At 46.7% G+C, this 26,643-nt stretch overlaps 1 protein-coding gene across 1 annotated transcript in view; it reads right to left on the bottom strand.

The window, feature by feature from the left end:
* The window catches only part of CFAP45 (cilia and flagella associated protein 45), a 47,731-nt gene that overhangs the window by 3,852 nt on the left and 17,236 nt on the right, over positions 1-26,643 (bottom strand). Inside the window, exons 2-10 of the mRNA XM_023725134.1 lie at positions 19,923-20,048; positions 17,438-17,580; positions 15,051-15,195; positions 14,586-14,756; positions 13,220-13,398; positions 11,035-11,164; positions 7,174-7,320; positions 2,790-2,903; positions 1,985-2,178 (exon numbers count right to left, since the gene is read on the bottom strand). Coding sequence (XP_023580902.1) covers positions 1,985-2,178; positions 2,790-2,903; positions 7,174-7,320; positions 11,035-11,164; positions 13,220-13,398; positions 14,586-14,756; positions 15,051-15,195; positions 17,438-17,496 — 1,139 coding nt within the window. The 5' untranslated portion in view covers positions 17,497-17,580; positions 19,923-20,048. The remainder of the gene's footprint in view (positions 1-1,984; positions 2,179-2,789; positions 2,904-7,173; positions 7,321-11,034; positions 11,165-13,219; positions 13,399-14,585; positions 14,757-15,050; positions 15,196-17,437; positions 17,581-19,922; positions 20,049-26,643) is intronic.

Genomic DNA, 26,643 nt, shown 5'->3' with positions numbered 1-26,643 from the left:
AAAGGCAACACCTGCTGCTCCTTGGAAACCCTATGGGGCAGTTCTACACTGTCCTCAAGGGTTGCTCATGAGTCAGAACCGACTCGACGGCAATGGATTTGGTTGATTTAATGGCAACACAGATGTCCAAGGGCATAGAGGCCAGGGAGGGGAGGGTAGACATCTGAAAGGCAGTCTGAGCTCAGGGGCAGAATACTTGAGGCCATTTAGGAAGTTGTCTTCTTCAGCAGATGTCCAGAGACCACAGCATGACCCTTGAAGGCAGGGCAAGTTACAGAGCCTAAGGGCACCACAGCCAGTGGGAACAGGGTAGAGTCCCACAGTCCAATAAATGACCAGGAATCTGGTTCTGGAATGGACTGAGATTCCTATAGTTCTGTTCTGCCTCTGGCTGGGGTCTGGGTAGCCTGAGACTGATTGTGGCAGTACCAAGAAGAAGAACCTACAGCACATACACCAAGAAAGCTGAGTCACACCATCCAATCTTTAGTTAGCTGAGCAAAATTTCTCTGCTTTTATATCCACCCCCACCCCCACCCCCCAATTTAAATTCTGTTTGGTTTGTTTCTTTTTGACAAATTCTGATCTTACAGAGTCTGAACCTAAGCAAAAAGGGAGTCATTTCCAGTTAGGCCAGAACAGTTAGTGCCAGGAGATCAAGCTCCCCAGGAGCCAGGTCTGATGGTGGCAGATCTGCTGGTAGAAAGTAGACCAGAGAGGGAAACCAGTGGCAGCTGTGATTTACCTAGAGGGAAGAGGAGTGTTGGGGAGGAGAGGCCAATGAGCAATATAAACTCTCAGCTTCCACTTATGTGTTGGAATTACCATTGACCAAAAAGAGAGAACAAAAATGAAAGGATAAAGAGCTGGAAAGGCAGGAAAGATGTATAAACATAGGTAAGGTCCATCTAAATGTGAGTCTTTAACATCCTTCCTACACAAATGGACAAGGGCAGTGCTTTATTCATCTCTATTATCTTCCACAGTATCTGTCTTAGTCACTTAGTGCTGCTCTAACAGAAATACCACAAGTGGACGGCTTTAACAAAGAGAAGTTTATTCTCTCACAGTCCAGTAGGCTACAAGTCCAAATTCAGGGTATCAGCTCCAGGGGAAGGCTTTCCCTGTTGGCTCTGGAGGAAGGTCCATGTCATCAATCTTCCCTTGGTCTGGGAGCTTCTCTGCACAGGAACCTCAGGTCCAAAGGACGCGCTCTGCTCCCGGCACTCGGTGGTATGAGGTTCCCATGTCTCTCTGTTCACTTATCTCTTTATATCTCAAAAGAGATTGGCTGAAGACACTACCTAATCTTGCAGACCTCATCAGTATAACTGCCGCTAATCCATTTTATTACATCATAGCGATAGAGTTTACAGCACAAACAGAAATCACATCAGATTCCAAAATGGTACACAATCATACAATACTAGGAATCATGGCCCAGCCAAATTGATACACACATTTTTGGGGGGACACAATTCAGTCCATGACAGTATCCAACACAGAGCCTTGAATTTATGTGCATTAATAATATATATTTGTCAAATGAATAGCAAAGAATTCTCTCGAAGTCCTGCTCCAATGACTAACAGCCCTTAGTATCTGAAGCTCTTTTCTCTATCTCTCCTAAACCTCGCCTGCTACAGATTTACTCCTAACTTGCAGGAGAGGGGGTGGCAGGAAGGACCATATTTACACCTTTATTTACACCTTTACTGCCCCAGGGTAACTAATTCCAGCAATCCCCCATTCCTTTAACACTTCCAGCTGCTATTTTCCAATTCTCGGAATCATAAAATTCTTGGCTCAAGTGGCTTTGAAATATTTCAACCATTCATCTGGTTGGAATGTTCCCACCAACCCAGACCAGATGTATGAGGATCTATCTGCCTGTTAACAGGCTAGAATGCTCTTGTCTGACCAATATGGACCATCCCTGCTGCAGTCCAAGGAAAGGAAGCCAAGGTTCCCAGGCCCCTCCTACCGAAGAATCCTCTCGAATTCATCCCGGTCCCGTTGCACCTGAACAGCCAGAGCGTGCTCCTTGAAAGCCACCTGTTCCAGCCGGCTCTTCCTCAGCATGGCCTCTGTTTCCATCTTCTTCTGGGCGTTTTCCTTTTCCTTTCTGCGCCATTCTCTGTCGGCAACCTCCTGGTTGCGCTTGGCCCGCAAGGCATCCTGGGAAAGGAGAGAGTGGGGAAGAAAGGGACCAGTGAGGGTGCAAAGTAACCTCAGGGACCTACCAGGTGCCTTTAGGAAGACACCTACTTGCAGGCTCTGACAGCCTGCCTTGAGAGGCACCATGGATTTCTCAGGCAGCAAATTATTCTAGGAAAAAAAAAAAAAAAAAAAGAATGGAATCCTGTCATAGAACTTTCAGGTCAGAGGATACCCTGAGGGACGCCATATCCTTCCACCTCACTCATCCCAATTCTTTCCTGGTACCTCAAACACGTCCGGACAGCCCAGCAATTGCTTCTAATTTTAAAAACTGCTTATGACCGAGATACTACAGTTTCCTCTGGTGACACATTTCAGTGGTTAAGGTTGAAAGTTCTTTACATAGCATCCAAAGACTTTCTCTTGAACCTTAAGCACATCATGCACTGCTCAATCCTTGCTGCCCGAGACAATGGGAGCAGGCTACTCCATGGACCTTGGACTGTCTAATTCTAGATAACTTGCATCCTCTAGTCTATACCTTGCCTTCCTGAAGGTCATTGTACAGGCTGTCAAAGGAATAGCTAGGAGGGTGGGAGAGGAGTAGGAAGCGGAGATTAAGTAGGTACCTGTTCTGCCTGGTAATCCTGGGCCTTCTCCTGCAGGGCCCTCAAGCGGGCGATCTCCTTCTCTTTCTCCCTCCGGATCCTCTCCTGCTCAGCCTCAAACTCTGCTTCTCGAGCCTGCCAGGGAAAAAAGGCCTTGTAGCTAAAAGGACAGCTCCCTTTAACCCAGTCTTGCAATGCGTCCCTGGGTGGCACAAATGATTAGGGACTCAACTACTAGCTGAAAAGTTGGAGGTTCGAACCTACCTAGAGGTACCTTGGAAGACAGGCCTGGCGATCTGCTTCCAAAAGGTCACAGCCTTGAAAACCCTGTGGAGCAGTTCTACTCTGTACACACGCGGTTGCCATGAGTCAGAATCGACTGGACAGCAGCTAACAGCCACCTCAGTCTTGTAGAGAGAAACAAAGTCCCTACAAAGATCTGTCCAATATCTCCCCTACCACTGCCTGGCTCCGTTTAAAATAGTAGGGCAAAAATGAACATAGCAATACCTGAACAACCAACAGCTAACATTTACAAAATGCTTTGTTGTTTACAGAGTGCTTTCACATGTATTATCTGAGAGGTCCCTCACAACATCTCACAAGACAGATGGTAGAGATGAGGAAACTGTTTTGTTCAGAGTTACTCTCTTGCCCAAGATTGCATAGCTAGTAAACCACCAATCAGAATTTGAATACAGGTGTCCTGAGTCCAAATTTCATGCTCCTTCACTATATCCCTAAAGACAAGCTCAAGTTGCAAGGCCACTGGGCCAAGTTTCTAAAAGAAACAGTTGTGGTTCCCTGCCTGTCTTGTAAAGCGCAGTAGGTGGAAGTTATCTCATTAGTCCCTGGGCAAAGGGCCATACATGCTTTGGGTGGTCCCCCAGTGTTTAGCAGATACCTGGGAAGTAAACCATCAAAATTAACTCCCTTTACCACTTCTCTCCACCACCCGTCTGTCAGTCTGTCATACTCTGGTGGCTTGTGTGTTGCTGTGATGCTGGAAGCTGGGCCAACTGTATTTCAAATACCATCAGGGTCACCCATGGTGGACAGGTTTCAGCGAAGCTTCCAAGCTGAGACAGACTAGGAGGAAAAGCCTGGTGATCTACTTCTGAAAATTAACCAATGAAAACCGTATGGATCACAACAGAATATTGTCCAGTATAGTGCTAGAAGATGAGTGCCCTAGGTTGGAAGGTACTCAAAATACGCAGTGGCCACAGCAATGGACTCAAGCACACCAACGATCATGAAGATGGCACAAGGCTGGGTAAAATTTCATTCTGTTGTACATGAGGTCGCCATGAGTCAAAGCTGACTCAACAGAAACTAACAAGAACCATTTGTCTAAAATAAAAGGCGTATCCCTACCAACTTCCCAACCCAGCTTCCCAGCTACCATTCTTGAGTAGTCATGACTAATGGGGCAGGATGGGTGGAAAGAGATTTTCCCATACAGAACATTCCTTAGCCACTTGTTCTACCTGCCCAGACTCTGAGCAACCCAATGAGTTGCCTGATTATGAGCTGTGCACAGCTGTGTGTCAAGCTGCTCCCTCTGTTCCACCTTGCCCTGGATAGCAGGGCAGCGAGCTCTGGATGCTCCCACAACCAATCTCTGCCTGTACCTCTGAAAAGGAAGCCCTGGCTGCAAGAACAAAGACCACCATAAGGTTGGGGAAGGACCTGGGATACACTTGGATACTTATAGTGGGTGTAGGCATGCCCAAGTTCCTGATCCCTTTGCAGTCTTTAGCCTCTCCCAGCTCCACCCTGCCAACATCCTTCCATGTATGAAGACAAGCCCTTCCTCTCCTGCTCAGAAATCTCTGGTGATTTTTCATCATCACCCCAGCTCTGCCCAAGGTTCAAGGCATCCCCAACAACCGCTCTCAGCTCTCCATCATCTCACCACCCTCTTCCCTTGTTGTGCCCACCACAGACTCTCTGCTGTAGTCGGCAAACCTGTTCACTAACTCCTGCATGTAATTAGCTTATTATCGGAGCCCTGGGGCAGTTCTACTCTGTCTTGTAGGGTCCCTGTGAGTCGGAATCAACTTGACGGCAACGAGTTTTTTTTTGTTTTGTTTTGTTTTAACCTATTCGTGGAAACAGTTACTGAGTTCCATATGATGTACACAGCATTATTCTAGGCACTCTTTGAGGCTAGTCTGATACTGGACACACACTGAAGCAGTCAATACATTTTTAATCAATTAATGATGACTTTATATGGTTGTTGTAAGGATTAAATGAGATAATATATGTAAAGCACATAGCACAGAGCCTATACACAGACTAAGTGCTCAATAAATGTTAGCTATAGCATTGTTATTATATATGAACCATCTGTGTCCCCAGTCTTGCCTTCTCATTCTATTGCCTGCATATCCCTGGCATCCAATAAGAAAGCCAAAACCATAGCCAATAAATCAACTTTTTGAGCTTTGTTTTCTCTGGTTTGCATTTGGAATGAACAGATATATCAAATATACCCACACCCTCTCCCTTCCCTTCACCAAAAATCACTACTATACCAAACTCATTGCGTTGAGTCAATTCCGACTCATAGCGACCCTATAGGACAGAGTAGAACTGCCCCATAGGGTTTCCAAGGAGCGGCTGGTGGATTCAAACTGCCCAGCTTTTGATTAGCAGCTGAGCTCCTAGCACTGTGCCACCAGGGCTCCGATCACCACTATAGAGGAGCACAAAGAAGGTGCAGTGGTTTCTGTCATCATGGAACTTGGAAACTAGCAGACGGGACAGGATCGACACATGAAGCGTTCCATAACTTTCCTGCCACCTTGGGTGCTTCCTCTTCTCTTTATATAAATCCACGCTCACTCCATCTAAACCATGCTGAAAACCTAAAACCTTTTACCTCGCATTCCCCACAGACCCCAATCATTTCACTACTTAATCTTGCCCTAGAATGAGTCCACACATTCATGAGCTACAACCATCTGTGATTGTTTGTGGATCTTGCTCTTCTCTACGGTGCATTCGTCCCTATAGGTCTGTCATGGATTGAATTGTGTCCCCCAAAAGTGTCTGTTGGCTTGACTGGGTCATGATTCCCAGTACTGTATGATTGTGTAATCTGATGTGATTTCCTTATGTATTATAAACTCTATCACTATGATGAGGTTATATGTGATCTCCTTATGTGTTATAAACTCTATCACTATGATGAGGTTATACTGATGACGTCTACAAGATTAGTGTCTTAATCCAATCTCTTTTGAGATATAAAAGAGAGAAGTGAGCAGAGACACATGGGAGCCTCATACTATCAAGAAAGCAGTGCTGGGAGCAGAGTGCATCCTTTGGACCTGAGGTTCCTGCGCTGAGAAGCTCCCAGACCAAGGAAAGACTGATGACAAGGACCTTCCTCCGCAGCTGACAGAGACAGAAGGCTTTTTCCTGGAGCTGATGCCCTGAATTTGGACTTGTAGCCTACTAGACTGTGAGAGAATGAATTTCTCTTTGTTAAAGCAATTCACTTGTGGTATTTCTGTTAGAGAAGCACTAGATGACTGAGACAAGGTCCTATAGGGCAGGATGGCAGGAGGATCTATTTTCTGAGTCTAGCACCCAATACAGGAAGTCCGATATGGAAGTTTTTGCAAGAAATTCAGAGGGCAGCTGACTCATGATTACTGGGGATATAATTATCCAGGTTATGAGGAATCCACGAAAAATTTACTTCCACCAATACTTTTAATTTTCTTCCCTGCCTGCACATGACCCTCCTCCTAACTTCCAGTGTTAACTGTGTTAACATAGATAACAACACTCTAATTTGGGTGTCCTTTCTAGGCTAGGAACCCTGGTGGCATAATGGCTAAGAGCTCAGCGGCCAACCAAAAGATTGGCGGTTCCAATCTGCCAGCCACTCCTTGGAAACCCTATGGGGCAGTTTTACTCTGTCCTATAGGATCGCTATGAGTCAGAATCGACTTGATGGCAACGGGCTTGTTTTTGGTTCTAGGCTAAGAGCCCTGGTAGTGCAGTGGTTAAAGCGTTCAGCTGCTAACCAAAAGGTCAGCAGTTTGAACCCACCAGCCGCTCTGCGGTGGAAAGATGAGGCAGTCTGCTTCTGTGAAGATTACAGCCTTGGAAACCCTATGGGGCAGTTCTACGCTGTCCTATAGGGTCTCTATAAGTCAGAATCAACTCAATGGCAGTGGGTTTTCTAGGCTACTGTCTACTAATGAGCAAGTGGACTGGCCAAAACGAAGAGAAAAAGAGGGCAAGGGGCCTGAATTTTAGAATGAGGAGATGGCTGCCTTCCATTGGAGCTCCCTTAGTTCTCAGGCCTGCCTCTTCCTGAGGCAGACAGACAGACATTCCATGCCATTCAGAAGTCCCAAGGCATCAGAAACCAGGTCGCTACCATCTTCTTCTTGGTGAACTCCATCACCATCTGGTCTGCCAATTTCTCCTGAGCCAGCAACTCGGCTTTCTGTTTCTGGTTTTCATCATTGATGCGCTTAATCTCTGCTTGCATCTTCAGTTTTTCTTGGTGTCTTCGTTCCATGTCCTGCCAGAAAAAAAAAAAAAAAAAAAGACATACTTAGGGTAGAAGGAAACAAGAAAAAAAGATACTGGGACAGAGAGACGCCAAATGAGGCTGAGAGATATGCACTGCCTGCAGTATGCCTTCTGTTATGACCCTTTGTGAAAGCTGTTCTTCCAAGAGTCATCAAGGACCTCTTCTAACCAAATGGCTTTTTTCCAGTCTTCATCCAACTTGACTTCTTGGCAGGAGCAGACACTGTTGACCTCTACATACTTTCAGGAAGTGGAGGCTCTTAAAATTCTACTCAGTGTCTCCTACCTGTCATGCTACATCCTATCCCTGTGGCTTTATTCATGCTACCTTCTTCCTCCCTTAAATTCCCTTCTATTTAAACCCAAACTTTGTCTCCATTCAATAGTGATGATGAAAATAATAAGTATTGCCCTAACTGAGTACTTTTTACTCACTGGGCCCTTTACATATACTATCTCTGATCCCTAAATACATATAAGAACCCTGGAAGGTAGGCTTTGTTATCTCTTTTGTACAGATGAGGAAACCAAGGCCTAGAGTTTTGATGTTGCACCCTTGTACGAGGAAACCGACAACCAGGGCCACACAGCTAATAAAGCCCAGAGCCAGAATTTTGAAACTTGGTCTATCTAACTTAAAGTTCCAACCTCCCCTGAAAAGTGATGACCCCAGCTTTCAGAGATTGCTCCACTTGCACTTGAGTTGGTGCCACACCACTTGAGATTGGATTATACACTGTCTTGTATGTGCTCACTCTGTCCCCACTGAAAGACAGGGACCATGTATCACACTTCCTCTCTTCCCCAACAGTGTGCAGACCAATGTGAGGAAAACAGCAAATATTCAATAAACTATTGCTAAATGAGGTAGGGAAGGGACTAAAGTGAATGGCATGGGCTAAAAAGGAAAAAAAATTCTTAGACTCAGAGAAACAAAAAGACAGATGGAGATCGGAGTACCAGTGTAACCCTGAGTGACAAGACCCCTCTTAAGCCCCTTGCCTTGCCCAGCCCTGAGACTTCAAAAGCTCACAATCATCAGACCACTTCTAAGCCCAATCATATTCTCAGGTCACAATGTGGAGGGACATTGAATCCTGTGTAGCTAGCCTCCCATCACCTCCATATCAAACTCCAGTTCTTCGCTTCAAACTTTTCTATCCATTAACTCACCCTACTCCCACACTGTTTCCAGCTGCCTCCATTTCTCTAAAGACTAAATCTCTGCCTGGCCTTCCAGCTCATCCTCAGCCCAGCTTTTCACCCTGATTCTTCAGGCAAGCAACTCTGCTGCATGTCTTCCTCTTGGTCAGGCTCTTCCTGGCTTGGCTCACTGCCCAATTCAGGACTCCTCTCTCCAGGAAGCCCTCCGAACTGGATCAGCACAGCAACTAGCTGCTTCTTAGCTGCGTGGATTGCAGAGCTTACCTTCCTCCTCAGGAGGAGGCAAGAAGGCAGTCTGTGGAGCATGAGCCAAGCTGTGAGCGTTCCACCTCTCACTACACTTAAACTTCTTTCTCATTCTGCTTCTCCCCTTTTGCCACTCGAACTCTCACACTCCGTTTGTTTCCCCTTCTCCCTTTCCTCCTTTCCTTTCTAAGTTCTTCCCACCAGAGCTTTAGGCCTACCATTGGTAACCCAGGCACTATTTAGTCCCACTGACTCTCAAAGCTAAACAAGCTGCTGAACTGTATGACACCATGTACAATGTACATGTACTTAGTGCTTTGCCTATTTATCGACTTGTTGGTTTGCTGTTTTTGTTGGTTCCTTTCATTTCCAAGAAACCAAAGGACTTTCCTTGGTTCTCATCTCTGAAGTCCTTCCATAACGACCCTAGATAAATTCCCTGCATTCTTCTCCATCTTGCTAACAAGGTGGGGAGGGGACAGAAAGCTGTCCTTGTACTGCCTGAGATGATAAGGCAAATCTAAAGCAGGGGAGGCACAGTTTCTACCTTAAAATTGCCTAATGATACTTCCTGGAGACTCAGGGAGTGCCTACTAGAGGGACATCAAAAAGTCAATGCCATAACTTGGATGTAATGGTGTTGACTCACTGGGATTTGGGACTTGCTGCTGGGAGTCTCAGTGAGCCTACCAATTCCCACTCCCCTCTGTCCAGCTGGATTTTCCAGTCTTTGTTTCTCACCCCTTTCCCTGCTTATTCGCCCCATACTTCTCCCTCCTTGTGCTCTCCCTCTCTTTCCTAAGCCAGGAGCCGAAGCAGCCTGGCCAGGCTTCTGTGTCTCCTTGGCCCTGCTGGTTCCCTTCTCAAGCAGTTCACAAGCTATGTGCCCCCTCGCCTTCCCTCACTATGCAGGTGATCCTCACCCCACTCCTCACGCAGCACCGCACATCACAGGTATGCTGAGAAGCACCGAAACCCTTCACGGCTCCTATGTAAATCACCACCATCAAACACACTGGCTGATGACAGACAACTCAATCATCCATAAAATGGAGCGGGGGGGGAATAAAAGAATACATGTTCCCCAAGGTAAATGGCACCATGAGGAAACAATCAGACAAATCCATAATGTGGCACATTCTTTAAGGCAATTAGCTGGACACTTCAAAAAAGTCAATGTTATTAAACATAAATAAATTGTGCGTGTGTGTTCATCTATATACATGTATATTTATGTATGTCTGTAAACTCTTCTAGATCAAGACAGACTGAAGAGACTTAACTAAATGCAGTGTGTGAACCTTGATTGCATCCTGGTTTGGAGAAAAGAAAGCAGCTGAAAATACGGTTGGGGGAAAACTGGGGAAATTTGAATGTGGATTGAATATTAAATGTTATTATAGAATCACTGGATTAGATCAGGGGGAGGGGTGACTAATGGCGCTGGCAACAGGTAAGAGAATGTCCTTGTCCTTAGGAGATGCAGGCTGAAACATTTAGTGGTTAAGTGTCAAGATGTCCACACTTGCTTTCCAATAGTTTCACACCAACATATCTATATGCATCTAGAAAGAGACAAGCAACCAAGGAAAATGGTTAACAATTATTAAATCTAGGCGAAGCGTTGACGGGTGTGGTACAATTCTTCCAACTTTTCTGTGTGTGTGAAAATTTTCCGAATAAAAAGTGGAAGGGAAAGAAAAATAAATGTTCCAAATGCCTGCCACGTTGCATGCTATGCTGACGGCTTTTGTATACTGCAACAGACCAGATAAGGCCAATAGAAGAGGACTTTTTAAGTCTGTTTAGTTTGGGCAGGTATGTAATCATTTCTTTTGCAATGGATATGTCTACTAATTGTATTTAATCTGGCTGGAAAAAAGGTTTGGCTTCTTAACACAATTAATGACACCATGAAGTAACAGCAGGGAGCCTGGAACTCAGGCACTGCTGTTGTTCATCTACATAGTATATAATAGTCCCTAGATAATTGAGAGAAGACTATAAGACATCCCTGTGTTTATTTGTGCAAAGCACGCATCCATACGTTTCCTTTATGTGTCCATTTTTATTGGTATGTCAGTCTTGGACGCCAAGTTCCTGGGAGGCAGGGACGGTATCTATCCAAAGCACTGCTCATCCCCCAGCATGGCGCCACAGACAAATAAATGTTTAACACAGCAATAAAAAGTTGATGATGATGATGTAGTGAAATAAGCACGCATGTGCCTGACAGAAAATCAGTCCTAAAGGGCTTTGCCACCACTGCCACCATTGACCAGCCCACCATTACCTTTAGATCCTCCTCTTGGAGCTGTTCGATGTACTCCAGCATCTGCTCCTTCTCCTGCTCCCGCTGCTCAGCAAGCAGCGATCGTTCTTCCTTGTTCTTTTGCATCTGTTCCACAATGTGCCGTCTTCCTCTGGGAGGGAACAGGACCACAGTGTCTTAGAAACCAAGGATGTCTTGTCCCTCTGCTTCAACCTCCATCCACATAATCCCCCACAATGTGAGGCAACACGGTAACAATTTGACAAATGCTCCTAAACAGCAATAAGCTTCATGAGCCCAGACCAAAGTCCTTCCTTAGGGTGTCCTAGGGGGTTGGTCTTCTCTTTTCTGAGCTCCTGGTTCTGGGGCTCACCCTTCTTGAAATTCATTTTCTTCATTTGTTTTCCAAAAAGTGCACCCCACATTTTGGTATACCTTCTCCCTTCCAGTATGTAACCAGTTACTGTTGAGTTGATTCTGACTCACAGCGACCCTACGTGTGTCAGAGTAGAACTGCTCCAGAGGGTTTTCAATGGCTGCGATCTTTTGGAAGCAGATCACCAGGACTTTTTTTCTGAGGTGCCTCTGGGTGGATTTGACCCAACAATCTTTTGCTTAGTAGCCGAGCACTTAACTATTTCCACCAACCAAGGATATCCCAGTATGTAAAGAGCTCCTGAAATCCTCCCATCTCTGAAGTCTGGTTTGGCCTCAATATAAGGACCAGTTCAGATCATTAAAACTGCTACTGAGGCAGAGATTTTTCCATCATTGGAGCTATTTATGCAGAAGTTGGATAAATGCTTAGCCATTAAATAAACTTGTGCTAAGAGCCTATTACAGTCTATCAGGTACCTACCAGAAGTAGAGAGACGAATGGGACAAGAGAACAAAATTCAGTTGGGAAGAGAGAAATGTCATTCAGTGTGGTACAAGGGCTATTTATAGAGGTAATTCACGTGTTTATGGCTGCTGTTCTAAACTTGGAACACCATGAGTCTATAATTTACCTGTTCTGGGACTTGTCCTTTTCTGCAAAATAAAGAGGAGTAAATCTATTCATTCTAGCATTTATTAATCACCCACTACAGGTCAAACAGAGCCCTGGTGGCACAGTGGTTAAGAGCTCAGGCTGCTAACCAAAAGATCGGCAGTTCAAATCCCCCAGCCACTCCTTGGAAACCCTATGGGGCAGTTCTACTCTGTCCTATAGGGTTGCTATGAGTCGGAATCAACGGCAACGTGTTTGGTTTGGTTTTTCTCATCTTTTGGTACAGGCCAAACAATGTTAGGCACCGGAGCTACAGGAATGAATAAGACAGGGACCCTGTCTTCAATGAGTCCACAGCCTAGGGAGGGTCACAGAGGCACACGGAAAGAGAAAAATGTAGACCAAAATTCAAATCACAAATAAAAGAAAAAAGACCAGACTTGCTGGTCTGACAGAGACTGGAGAAACCCAGAGAGTATGGCCCCCGAACACCCTTTTAACTCAGTATTGAAGTCACTCCCAAGGTTCACCCTTCAGCCAAAGATTAAACAGGTCTATGGAGCAAACAGCCCAAGTGAGGAACGGGCAAACAATAACACAGATAAGGAATGTGCATTGTAGTGCAATCATGTATATAAGACTAAATGGGCACACCAACCCAAAAGCAAAGATGAGAAGGCAGGAGGGGACAGGAAAATTGAACGAATGGAAACAGGGAACCCGGGGTAGAGAAGGGGAGAGTGTTGATATATCGTGGGGTTGGCAACCAATGTCACAAAACAATTTATGTATTAATTGTTTAATGAGAAACTAATTTGCTCTGTAAACTTTCACGTAAAGCACAATTTAAAAGACATATTAAAAAATGAAATAAAAAAAGAATTCCAAAAAAAAAAGTTCCATGATTCCACGAATCTCTTTGTAAAGGTTTTGAGATAATAATAGCCATCACCTATTGTTGTCGAGTTGATTCCGACTCATAGCGACCCTATAGGACAGAGTAGAACTGGCCCATAGGGTTTCCAGGGAGCTGCTGGTGGATTCCAACTGCCAACCTTTCGGTTGGCAGCCGAGCTCTGAACCACTGCACCACCGGGGCTCCATAATAGACACCGGTAATCATCACTTCTCATCTCTTCCTCTTTGCTAGTTTACGTGGACCTAAAGCTACACGGAAATGAGTTAGAGAGGGAGATGCCAAAACTGCCTCTTTACCGGATTCTTTCCTCTCTCCTCTTCCTATCCAGTTCCTCCTGCCTTTGAATGGATTTCTGCCGCTCCACTTCCATCATCTGATCCAAGCGCTTCTCCTCTGTTTCCAATTCTTTTTGGATCAGTCGCTTCTCCAGGATTTGGGCATCCCGGATAGCATGGCACTTGGCATTGAGGATGATCTGGGGAATGGAGATGAAATTGTGACACTAGATCTGGGGGCAGAAATAGGGAGGGATGCAGTGTCAGGGTGTGGAAGTTTGAAGGGGAAAAAATAGAAGCAGAATACTACAGAGTGTGCTAGAGATGCACATGGCTGCTTAGAAGCCCAGAAAAGCAACTTGTCCTACAAGGTACTAGAGTCTGTGCAAGGAGAGGCCCAGAATAGTGTCTTTCAGGGCACTGGGTCATCATCTTTTGGGGGTCATGGATCAATCACCCTTTGGAAATCTGATGAAAGCTATGGGCTCAATAAAATTCACTTACATATATACACACGGAATTTCCATACAACTTCAGAAGCTCATGGTAGCTCTTAAGGATCCATGACCTTGAGGTCCCCTAAGAGGGATCATGAACCTCAAGTTAAGACCCCCTGCTCTGCTCCTCAGGGAAACTAAAACTCTCTTGCAGCGGCCAGGCCACTAGTTTGTGAAGCTGGAAGAGCCCAGCATGACACTAGAGGGGATGAAAAATCGGGGGCCCATCAGCAAGAACTAAGAAGTAAAAGTTTTGGAAAACAAAAGGAGGAATGAGTAGAGAAGATTTACCTGAGAGATAGAAATCCAAGAGGAAGGAGCTGGGGAGTCAGCATTTTTTCATTTGGTGGGGATATGAGCCACATGCAAATATATTGCAAAATAGAATTCAAATGAGCCTCTGGTCTCTGTGCTCTCACCTAAAGGAGGCACTTGGGCACTTCATAAAGAATCCAACGACCTGAACCACCATATGTGGCCACAATTAAACCAGCAGGATAAAAATAAAACTAATACCCTCATAGTTATTTATCAATCCATGGTCCAAAAGGCGGATCTCCCACTTATTAGCTTATTTAACTCTGCCAATAATTCCATTTAGTAGTTTTACCATCCTAGTTTTTCAGATATAGAAAACGAGCCTCAAGGAGGGCAAGTGACTTGCTCAAGGTCACACAGCTAGTAAGTGGCAAAGTTGGCCATCCCTCTGATCATGGCAACTCCCGTGGAAGTGCATCTGTCACCCGCCAGCCCCTCACCTCTCACCCCTCATCTCACCAGCTGGTGGCAATGCTGTCCAGTGTGAGAGGAAGAGGAGGGCAGAAGCAAGGGGAGGCACAGTGAGTGGCAGTGAGTCCTCAGAGGGAGGGAAGAAACGTGTAAGTGTCCACCTTGCTCATGTCCTTGAGCTCCTCTTCCTGCTCCATCCGCAGCTTGTTGGCTCTCTGCAGGAGGTTCTGGGCCCTCTCCTTGGCTACCTCCTCCAGGTCGCTGAGCTTCTTGTTGTTCTTGCACACCATTTCTTTCTGTTTCATGATTTTCTTGCGCGTTGTCACTGCATCCTAAGGGAGACCAGTCTGGATCCGTGAGGGATTACTCCCTGTGCTCTGTGCCCTGGGCACTAGCCTGGCAGCTGCAGGTGACCCAATATGACTTCTGCCTCATTTCACCATGCCATCAAAATGCCCTGCTCCCCCCCAGCCACTCCCACATCTCAGATATGTCTCTCTGGCCTCCATTCTGCAATATACACATTCACTCCCTGTTTCGGGGTCCCCTACCTAGAGTTCTGGCCTCTCCCTATTTTCCACTCTGCCCCCCGTCTGCAGAGATCAGGGCTGAAGGAGGTTAGCTACCATGATGGCTTCCTTCTCCATCTTGAAGGCCTGATCTTTGGCCTCGAGTTCTTCCCTGGTCAGGACGTGGGATGCCCATTTGATCCGCTCAAACTCCTCGGGGCTGATGATGAGGGATTCCCCAGAGGGGTCCTCTGTGGGAACACTGACACAAGGAATGAACAAAGTTAGGGAGAGAGCAAGCTCCTAGCACCATGCTTCAGGCTTCTCTTTCCCTCCCTCATTAGTGCCAACCCTCCGGCTTGGATGCAGCCATTGTCAAGAAAGGCTGCCAACCGTGCTGTGGATCCACCGGGAACGAACAAGGGGTCCCAGATAAGGGTGAAGTAACATCCCATGTTAGAAAGAGACATTCTAAGTATTTTAAAGGTCCAGCTCATATGTTACCTTCTCTGTGCAGCAGTGCGTGGCCCTTCTCCACTCCCTCCCCACATATACGCATACACCACCCCCCAGGTCCAATCACTTCCTCCTCTGAACCCCGTTGTCCTTTGTTCCTACTGCCTATATTATCGGCCAATAATGCAGTATCTGTTTCCTTGGCTAGATTACAAGCTCCCTCAGGGCACAGGCTTTGTCTTAACCATATCGGTAGCCTAGTCTCTGGCACACTGCTTGACACAGAGTGAGAACTCAAAATAAAGCTGCTGAAAGGAACTTTAAAAACAGATTATTTCTCGAGAATGACATAAAAAGGGCAAGGAGACGCCAGACAAGGTTGAAATGGATGCCAGCAAGAAACCTAAACATCCTTGCCCTGAGAGAGGCTTTGAACCCTAAATATTAATTGAAATCTCTGATCAACAACAGTTGGAGACATGTCTATAGACCTCTCCTTTCTAGCTGCGCAACGCATTCGACAACCCAATAACTAATTATAATGATTACAAACAAATGACATACATTAAAGATGGGTGAGAGAGAAGCCGGTGGTGGGGTGGAGTGAAGCTTCTTCTGGGTGAGGCAATTTAACAGGTATACCCGGCAACAAGATGCAGACAGTCTGAGACAGGAAGTAAAATCTCATCCAATAAAACCGGGGGACAGGGGATTCCAGCAAGTACACGGAATGAGTGAGTGACTTGGGGATTAACCACGATCTTGTAATTCACTGAGTGGCGTGGCCCAAAACAGCCTTGGATCTGGAAGTACCAGGAAGGATCTGAATTAGAGAAGAAAGCTCCTGCTGCTTTCAGCAGCCCTGAAAAATGACCAGCCACTTCACCTCTGATCTGTTCAGGACACAACCTGAACTCCAAGAAGGAACCTTTTCTGAGACCCCAGGGGTGGCTGCTGATCAGATCTGGCCGCATGATGCCAGTCTGACCAGACAGTGCTCAACCCGGGACTTTGGTCAAGCCAAGTTCCCAGAGCTGTGTCCCAGCTGTGCCTCCCTGGCTCATGACACGGGCAGCATTTTCTGGGAATTGTGGTGCAAATGGTTAAGAGCACAGCTGCTAACCAAAAGGCTGGCAGCTGGAATCCATCAGTTGCTCCTTGGAGTGAGTCGGAAGTGACTTGATGGCAATGGGTTTGGTTTGGGGTTTTTTTTTTAGTGGGTGGAGCTAGAGGAGAGAGAAGAGTTACAGAGAGTTAAGCATTACTGCAAGAGCTAAACGACTGAGCTGGCTCATTTCACATTGCTGGGCTAGGCCTACACCCCACGGGAGGGGCCCAAGCAATGGGCAGCTCCAGTCAGGAACCCCAGGAACCATTGTGAATTTCCTCTTCTGGCCTCAGAGTCTGGGAAGAAGCCAGTGGACGATTAGGCATCTGGTCCATTTCCCTTCCCTTCAGATTCTTCATGCAGCAGAAAGGAACTGACAACGGGATCATTTCCTTTTACCAAGTGGACTAAGGCGACTGAGGGAAGGGACCCACTGAGCACTCTGCCCCTTAAGTCCCACCAGTAACCAAATCAGTTGCCATCGAGCAGATTCCAACTCATGGCAATGCCATGTGTGTCAGAGTAGAACTATGCTCTATAGGGTTTCCAATGACTGAATTTTCAGAAGTAGATCACCAGAACTTTTCTCCAAGGTGCCTCTGGGTGGACTCGAACCTCCAACCTTTCAGTTAGCAGCCAAGCACGTTAACTGTTTGCACTACCCAGGGAGTCCTTAGGTCCCACAGCCAGACGAAAGGAGGAGAAAGAAACTGGGAATAAAGGGCAGTAACGATAATAGATACAAGAGGGCAAGAAAGAAGAGAGGCCAAGATGGAGAAGAAAGAAAGAGAACCATGGAACAAAAAGGAGAAAATGTATGGGAAAGGAGTGGGGAATGGACTGAGAGAATGAAACCAAGCCGGTTCCCATCTTCCTGCAGAGATCCTCAACAGAAGCACTGCCTGGGCACAGAAGGGCAGGGGCTTGCCCTAGTACTCACATGAGCTCCCGGACCATGTCCCGAGTGATTAGCTGAATGGTCTCTGGCTTGTGGTCCATTCTCGGTGCAGTGAGAGATCTCTGAATGGCATGCTTATCTCGGAGCAGCACAATGGGGCTGTCACTGGGGGCCTGTGATAAGGGCTATGGGGTGGAGATCGACAGCTTAGAAGCTGATCACCCCACTTTCTGCTGGCAAGTCCTAACTTCAAATCTGTCCTGGGACTTCCACCATCTCCAGACTGCAGGATGGCCAAGAGTAGCCAGGGCCCTCGGAAAGCAGCCTGGTGCTCTCCATCTGCACATGGCTGATGTATTCGGTACTGACCGGCTCCTCTGAGCCTAAGACCTCTCTATAACTTGCACAGATAAACACTCCAGAAGGGCTGGGGAGGGAGAGGGTTGCAAGTGTGTGTGTATCCCTAGTCTAAAACCACTAGGAAGGAAAAGTAAATTTTGGTCTCTAGGTTCTCCTCGGATACCCTGGTGTCATAGTGGTTAAGAGCTCAGCTGCTAACGAAAAGGTCAGCAGTTCGAATCCACCAGGTGCTCTTTGGAAACCCTATGGGGCAGCTCTACTCTGTCCTATAGGGTCGCTATGAGTCAGAATCAAACTCAACAGCAGTGGATTATTTGGTTTGATTAGGATCTCCTCTTTCCATGATTTATGAAAAAAGAAATAATTCTCTCACTTAGACCCCACTGTGGGTTTGAAGCAATACAATTTATTATAGATTGATCCAATCTATGATGTTAAGAATTTTTAATCCTTCCTAATGATTAATGGAGCCCTGATGGCACAGTGGTTAAGAGCTCAGGCTGTTAACCAAAAGGTCGGCAGCTTGAATCCCCCAGCCGCTCCTTGGAAACCTTATGGGGCAGTTCTACTCTGTCCTATAGGGTTGCTATGACTGAGATCCCCTAAAAAAGCCATATTGAGGGAATTCGAAATAGCTAAATGGCCTGGTGGAGACCTGTCCTTAAAATTTTGGGTCGTGAGGCCATCAGTGAGTTAGAATTCAGCAAGAAGAGTATGGGTTCGGTATATAATTTTTCATTTTTTTTTTTTTTTTCTGCAAGGGAAGGCATTAGCTAACAAGAAAATGAAATCTCTTATTTCAGGAAAATGTTAAACACAGAAAAATTTTTTTTGTCATTGATGCTCTAACTACACGCCTGACTGGAGGCAAGCGGACGGCCTCAGTGGAGATCCCATCCTATCCTGAGAACCTGACTTTGCATAGCCGGTTCCCCTGAGTGCTGCTGCCACCTGGTGCCTGGTCTGGGCTTCCAGGCGGGCACAACATCGTCATGTCACAGGCACTTCCGCCCCCTACTGCCAGTTGAGAGCCTTCCTTGATTGTCACCCAGCAGTAAGGTCAAAGAAACTGGACCAAGGACTGGCATTTGCTGCCGGCCCCCTTTTGCTAGCCAGCATGACTACTCATGAAGACCTTGGCCATTTCCAAAGCTATCTTTGCTTTGACTAGAAAACTTTCATGGACCCAAAACAAAAAAGTCTGTGAGTGAAATTGCATTCCTTTAATTCCTTCCAATTAAGAACACTGCTGTGGAGAGGGAGTCTTCTAAATGGAGAAAGATGCCCATCTCGAGACCTCTGGAAAGTCTTTTTCAGTTCCTAGTGAGGATGGTATGGAGCAGGGATAGACACCAACTCTTCTCTCCCCAACCCCGCCCTGCTGCCAGAGGGGTCTCAGTCTCCACCGGCATCTCTTTCTTTTCTCCTTCTCTTTTCTGTCTCTCTTAATGTCTCACTGTCTCTTTCTCTGTCTCCCCTTCCCTCTCTTCCTTTGCACCTATGGACTTTATATGAACCAAAAAGGAACTCCCCAGCTCTCCTTTTCTAAATGAAAAGAGTTGCCGACCCCTTAATTTGGATGACACTTGCAAATAAATTCCCCCAAAGCTAAGTGATTGTTTTGTTCAGCAACTGGGAAAGGAGGCTGATTTTGTATTTTACCCTGATGCTATTCTTGGATGGAGGGGGAAATATGTTGCTCAGTGTCTGTAAGATTGGCCCAAAAAACAAACCAAACTCATTGCCATCGAGTTGATTCCAAGTCATAGTGACCCTATAGGACAGAGTAGACCTGCCCCCATAGGGTTTCCAAGGACAGCCTGGTGGATTCGAACTGCCAACCTTTTGGTTAGCAGCCAAGCTCTTAACCATTATGCCACCAGGGCTTCTAAGATTGGCCCAGTGTTCCTCAAATGTTTTCATCATGGCTCTGTCACTTAGCAGCTATTGAGCTCCGTGCAGCTGAGCCTCTCTTTTGACATTGCAACAGATTTTAAATGCTGTGCAGATATGAGGATTTCCGGGGTGGAGGAAGCCAGGCACCCCTGTTTACATAAACCCCACTGGATCTACTGGTTAGAGAGGCATGACTTGCCCGGTGCTAGCTTTGTCCTGAGCACTGTGACTTTCAGGTAGCAGCTACCTAGAGGGACTTGGTAAGGGTTACCTTGATCACTCCGAAGAGGTTCTCATCCACCTCAGAGCTCACAGCTTTGGTCCGATAGCGAGTTTTACTTCTTGACAGGTTGGAAGTGGTAGAAGCGGAGCTCAGGATGCCACTGGTGCTCAACGGCTGGAGGAAGAGGCAGAAAGTTTTGGGTCATCAGTACTGACGTCTGACCCCTGGGCAGAGTAAACGCTTCTCTAGCCCATGCTGAGGGAAAGTGGGTGGGGTGTCAAAACACCACTTAGGAAAAGCACCTGGGTAAACCTTGAACTCTAGGGAGCAAAGCAACAGGCAGACAACGTTCCCACAGATGCAGAGGGTTCTTTGGGTGGGAGCAAGACACACTAGCTCTGTGAGAAGGAGCATATCTGTAGTCCCTGAAGCTGAGGAAGGCCAAGTCGGTCACACGGTAGGAAGGAAGGATGAAGGATAGGGGACGGCAGGAGGAGAGGAGCAACAATTCCACCTCATTTCCTGCTGGGTCCCAGTTTTCCACAAAGATAACCTCTTGTGAGGCAATGTGGATGTGTTTACCTGGAACTGTAGCGTCCTCTTCACCTCCAAACTTCTCCACCTGAGCTCCAAGCCCCCTTCACAAATAGCACTCCCATTTGACCACCTTCCTGTCTCCACAATGTGACAAGGTTATGGTAGGGACCAGAGATCTAAAGGATGGACAAGCACCTTGCCCACTGCTTGGCACATGGGTGGTGTCTAATAAACTTCAGTGGGTGGATGTTGAATGATTACCAGATACAATCAGGTAAACTAGTTCGTCATGTCCACAATGTGGCTCTTTCATTCCCGTGACCCCTTTAGTACATATTAGTCATTTTCTTAGCCATCCAGTATCTTCCTATGTTTGGGGAATTCCCAATCTAATGAGCTGTGGGAGACAGGGCTCGTCTCTGACTATAGAAGCTGAAAACACCAGGTCTTTTCCTTCCTAGACTGGGCAAGGGACCTAGGCTTAGCCAATCAGATCACCCAGTCCTGACAATGAATAGGGAACTTGTGATGGAAAAAGCAGGAACAAGAAAAACCTTTCTGGCAGTGTCAGCTTTACCCAGTGTCTGGGGGCAAGGCCGATAAGGGTACCAGCAACAGCACCCCAGGTCCAAAGCTGGCAGTGTTGGAAGTCCAACATCAGAGATCCTTGCCAGCCCAGTTCTAGGCGGTGATTTTGGCCTTGGTTCTGGCTGCAGAGCCTCCCTTTGTTCCGGCCTATTTTCCAAGCCTAGTTTTGCAGCTGTGGTGTAACGTCTGTGAGCTCTCCAACATCCTCTTAACACATTCCTTTCTACTTAAATTGGAGTCTGTCTCTGTGGCTTATAACCAAGAACCCTGGCGTATTCAGTCTCCATTCCCAAAGGTCAGTCCAGCTTCAGCTCAGCCCCAAGAGTAGAAATCTGTCTCCAAGAAGTAGTTTTTGCAAGGACTACTGGGTGACATTGGGTGCAATATAAAGCTGATTCAAACCTCACTTTGGAGGAGCCTAAGCCTCCCCAGCTCTCTAAGCTGGGGTGTCTTGGGGCAACAGGCTAAACCCATTGGATATTTCCAAGTCTGAGAATCAAAAGCCATCAAGGGGACAGGATGAACAGGGAAATGTACCTTGTGCTCCTGGTCACTAAATACTGGGCAATGTTTTAAAGCATGTCTCAGTGACCTGCCATCACCCCAACAAGACACCCCCAGCACCTGTCCCACCTGTTTCAGGTTTTCACACTTACTTGGGCAATTATTCTCCAGCTGGCTCTGCTGCATGTCATCAGCACTGCTGTGTGTGCCCTTTCCCTCCCTGCCTGGCACAGCCAGCAAAAGTGGCTTACGGAGGGAACTTCCCTTTACATCCTCAGTCAGCCCCAATGGAGCAGGGCAAAAAAGCTCAGATTTATTAGACGGTAAATATAGCAGCCCTGAGGATGCCTAATAACAGGGTTATTGGATGGTGGTGGTGAGCAATTGTTCCCCTTCCCACTAAAAATGAGGTAACAGGAAATGAAGAGAAACTGCAGAAGGTGGGATTGAGGCTAAGCATTAGGAATAACTGCCAAGATGGAAAACACTGGATCATGAGAGACGGTGTGAGTTCTGTGAATAATTAAGGAAGAAGGCACAGTGCGTGGCACAGAGGGGCTCAATATATGTTTGCTGAGGAATGAATGAAACCAAGGAAGCTGCAGCCCAGATACGTTCAGAAGAAGCCTTGCCTGGCTCCACAGGGCACTGCACCACTCCACACCGTCCATATCCCGGAGCTGCTCTGCACTGTGGAAAATAAGGGATGGGAAAAGGCTTTGAAGTACAGATGCAAAGTATTATTATTGTTTTGCACTTGTTTTTCTGTTTCTTTCCCATGGCTCCTACGACTTTTTGCTTGGGCTCAGTGTCCACCAGGCTGCAGGTTCCTCCAAGGCTGGGGCTGCATCTCTTCCTTCCTGCACCCTTGGTATCAAGGTCAAGAGGAAGTCACAACAAGAGATACTTGACTGCCTGAGCCTAGAAGTCAGAACAGAGGAAGGGAAGCAGATGACCACAGAAAAGTGGTCACTGGGCAGGGCAGAGGGAAGCACTGCATCCAAGACTGAGTGGCTGAGAAACCTTATTTGGGAAAGGCTGACTCTGAAGCCACAAGCCTTACATCAGGGTTAGAATAACCAGTTTTGCCAAGATTAACAAGATGGAATTGGGCAGTCACTGTCTACAACTACTAGGAAAAAAGAAAAAAAAAAAAAAAAAGAACCAAGCAGAAATAGAAAGTTAGATCCTTCTGGGCCAGAGACAGTGGCCAAGAGGTTCTTTCGGGTGATGAAGGGCTGGTTTTATTTCTTGCATGACCAATAAATATTCCCAAGAAGCTGAGCAATGTCAGCTCTAGAGAGAGAAGTATGCCTATTCCTATTTGGTGGGCAACAGCTCTTGAAGGGAAGGAAGAGAGACTAACAAAGACTGGCTTTTAGAGCTGAGGCAGCAAAAAGGATTGAGGAAGATGGAGACTGAGGACAGATAAAGATGCCAGGCCTGTTTCAATAAACCATCGCAACCCAGGGTCAGGAGAATTCAGCCACAGCTAGGGGTTCTATAAGACCCTGACACAGAAAGATTAGCTGGTCAAGTGGATGATGACGTAGACTTACAGTCATTGATGTTGGACAATCTCCATAGCATATTAAGCTTTAAAGAAAGCAGATGACGAGAAACCTGTAACTATGTAAAAAGGTTCGCAGGGAGGGTATGCACCCAGAACGCATTACTGAGAGAATGTTCCTGGAAATGTTTAACAGAAATTCCAGGTGAATTTTACCATCTTAAGATACGTCTTGTATTGAATAATTTTCTGTAATATGTTACTATTTTCGTGACCAGAAAAAAATAACATAATCATTTTTATTTAAGAACAAAATAAAACAGAAGGCCTGGTGCCCTGGCTCTGGAGACAGGAGAAGTCAGCCCTTAAAAGACCACAGCACTGTATAGTCAGGGATCCAGGATGTTTAGCTCAAATCCAGCAAGACAAAGCTGGAACAGGTCTGGAATAGATTGGTGTGGAGTTTCCTTGACGTAATTGCAACACCTGTCAGCTGAACAAAGACAAAGACATATCCTTTCCTAGACGTCCTCTCCGCCCTAGAATCTAGTTCCTTTTTCTGATACAAGTTCACTGCAAGCTGGCAAATTCAGGCTCCAACCTCTTGGCCTGATTCTATTTCCTTCTCTGTGGGCCTTGTTGTCTTGGTGATCTAGTGCTGCTACAACAGAAATACCACAAGTGGATGGCTTCAACAAACCGAAGTTTGTTCTCTCACAGACTAGGACGCTAGAAGTCCAAAGTCAGGGCATCAGCTCCAGAGGAACACTTTCTCTGTCGGCTCTGGAGGAAGCTCCTTGTCATCAGTCTTCCCCTGGTCTAAGAGCTTCTCAGGCGCAGGCACCCTGGGTCCAAAGGACACACTTTGCTCCAGGCACTGCTTTCTTGGCGGTATGAGTTCCCCCTTGTCTCTCTACTCGCTTCTCTCTTTTATATCTCAAAAGATATTGGCTAATCTTGTAGATTTCATCAACATAACTGCCCATGATTCATCTCATTAACATCATACAGGTAGGATTTACAACACATAGGAAAATCATATCAGATGACAAAATGGTGGACAATCACACAATACTGGGAATCATGGCCTAGCCAAATTGATACACATATTTTTGGGGGACACAATTCAATCCATGACACTTGGTAACTAAGAAGTTGGGGATTCCCATGCACCAGGCACTTTGCTTCCTTTTAACTCTGAGTTAACTCTTTCCTCTCCTGGGAGCAGGTTGGCCCACTGAGGGATGCCACCTGAAGATGACATTCTATTCAGTACCGAGGCCCCCATCCCTCTTTCTGGAGGATGATGTCATTCATTGTTTTTGTAAGAGTTCCAGCAGTCTGCCTAATCATGAGCGTCCCTCCCACCACTGCCTCTCCTTGCTCCTCCAAACACTGTCAAAAGCTAGTGAGTAGCAATACACATACACACCTGACCTGCCAGAAGAGCCAAAACCCTTTCCTGTCGAGTCTGACTCATAGCGACCCTATACAACAGGGTAGAACTGCCCCATAGGGTTTCCAAGGCTGTAATCTTTACTAAGGCAGACTACCACATCTTTCTCCTGTGGAGCAGCTGATGGGTTCGAACCACTGCCCTTTCGGCTAGCAGCCAAGCGCTTAACCTCTGCACCACCAGAATCTCTTTCCAGAAGTGCACACATCACTAATTTGATCTATTGCTTCTCAGAGGTACCCATTCCCGCCCAAGGGATTTCAGAAGGCCTTGGTCAGCCAACCAAACCTCTGCCCTGATCGGCCCCTGGCTGGGGACTTCCTGATTTGGGTGTTCTGCAGCCCACAAGTCTAACCCAGGGGAACTCACTGATTAAGGAGGGCTTGGGAATATGTAGGAAGTCCCTGGGTAGCACAACTGGTTAAGTGCTAGACTACTAACCAATAGGTTGGTGGTTCAAACCCACCAACAGGCACCTTGTAAGGCCTGGTGATCTGCTTCCAAAAGGTCACAGCCTTGAAAACCCTGTGGAGCAGTTCCACTCTGAATGCACGGGGTCGCTGTGAGTCAGAGTCAATTTGACGGCAACTAACAACAGCAAAGGAATATGAAAATTTACAAACATGAGGAAAAGGGAACTAACATTCACTGTACGCCCTTAGGAGGAGCCCTGGTGGCGCAGTGGTTAAGAGCTTGGCTGCTAACCAAAAGGTCAGCAGTTTGAATCCACCAGCGTTCCTTGGAAACCCTAGGCAGTAGTTCTACTCTGTCGTATAGGGTTGCAATGAGTGGAAACTGACTCAACGGCAGCGGGTTTGGTTTTGGTTTTGGTTTTTATGACCTTAGGTGCCAGGCATGGTGCTAGGCTCTCTCATACATACATACACCACTGCACTGGTAAGGATCGGAGGGGAGGTGGGACAGTGAATCAAAATGCTTAAGTGAGAGCGGACCCCCACTGCAACACTGTAGGAAGTCCTCAAAAGTTGGGAACTGTTTTTTTGTTAAAACCTGTTGCCTCCAGTTGATTCCAACTCATAGCAACCCTCTAGGACAGAGTAGAACAGCCCCATAGGGTTTTCAAGGCTGTAATCTTCAGGGAAGCACAGTGCCTCATCTTTCTGCATAGAGCGGTTGGTGGGTTCGAACCACCTACCTTTCGGTTAGCAGCCGAGTACTTTAACCATTGAGCAACCAGGGCTCCTTTGCTTTTTGTTAGGGACTTACGTATTTCATAATTAAGAGTGCTTTTTGGCACTCCCTGCTTGGGAATTCTGAATTTGAACCATTGAGCCCCAGAAAAGCAGTATAACTTCTGGAGTGTGCCCACAAGCGACACACAAGCATCCACCTTTGCCAGCTGGTGTGCCCCATAAATTCTAGGGTTATTTCCAACAACTCAAGACTCCAACACCTACCCTCTGCCCTATCCAGCTATCCCCTGGGGAACAACACACTCATACCCAGACATTCCCTTCATAGTTCCTCCCAGGCCTGTTGTCTTCAGTCCAAATGACTCGTAAAGCGCCCCCAAACCAGAGAACCCCAAGCCTGCCAGACAGGTCCCCATCCCAATTCCCAGTCCCGCTCTCTGGCCTTGCAGACCTGGTACCTTCTTCATTCACTCATTCATTTGCAAATATTTATTGAAAACCTATTGAAGAACCCAAGGCCCAGCTAACAGAAGAGAAAACTGAGGCTCAGGGACGTTAGGTGACTTTCCTGTGGTCATACTGCTAGTTAGTGACAAATGGGTACTGTAACCTGTCATCTGGCCTCCTCACCAGTGTTTTTGCCACATCACATCCCACGTCTCCAGCCCATGGGCAGCACCAGCATGATGGGGAAGGGAATGGCTGAGCCATGCCTTTCTCCCCAACTCTCCGGCTCAGCACCACCTGACTCTGACAATCCGGATCGACCCCGCCTCTAATTCCTCTCTTGGACCCCACTCATGACTTCCCTAGTTTCTTCAAGGGGCGTCCTCTCCACTCCTGGGCCTTCCTGACCGCCTTCTGACCCAACTTCTGCCCTTCTCCACCTTCGGATTTTCCCTTCTCGTAACTCCAACCCAATTCATGACATATGGGGTCCCATTCGAGGTTCTCTTCCACTATGCGGAGGCTCACCATCTCAGCCGCACGCCTGGACTCCGCCGCAGCAGGGCAACCGCC

This window comes from Trichechus manatus, unplaced genomic scaffold (assembly GCF_000243295.1).
Source record: "Trichechus manatus latirostris isolate Lorelei unplaced genomic scaffold, TriManLat1.0 scaffold00288, whole genome shotgun sequence".
Taxonomy (NCBI): Eukaryota; Metazoa; Chordata; class Mammalia; order Sirenia; family Trichechidae; genus Trichechus; species Trichechus manatus.
Note: the sequence above shows the minus strand (reverse complement) of the source record. Positions and strands in the feature narration are given on the sequence as shown.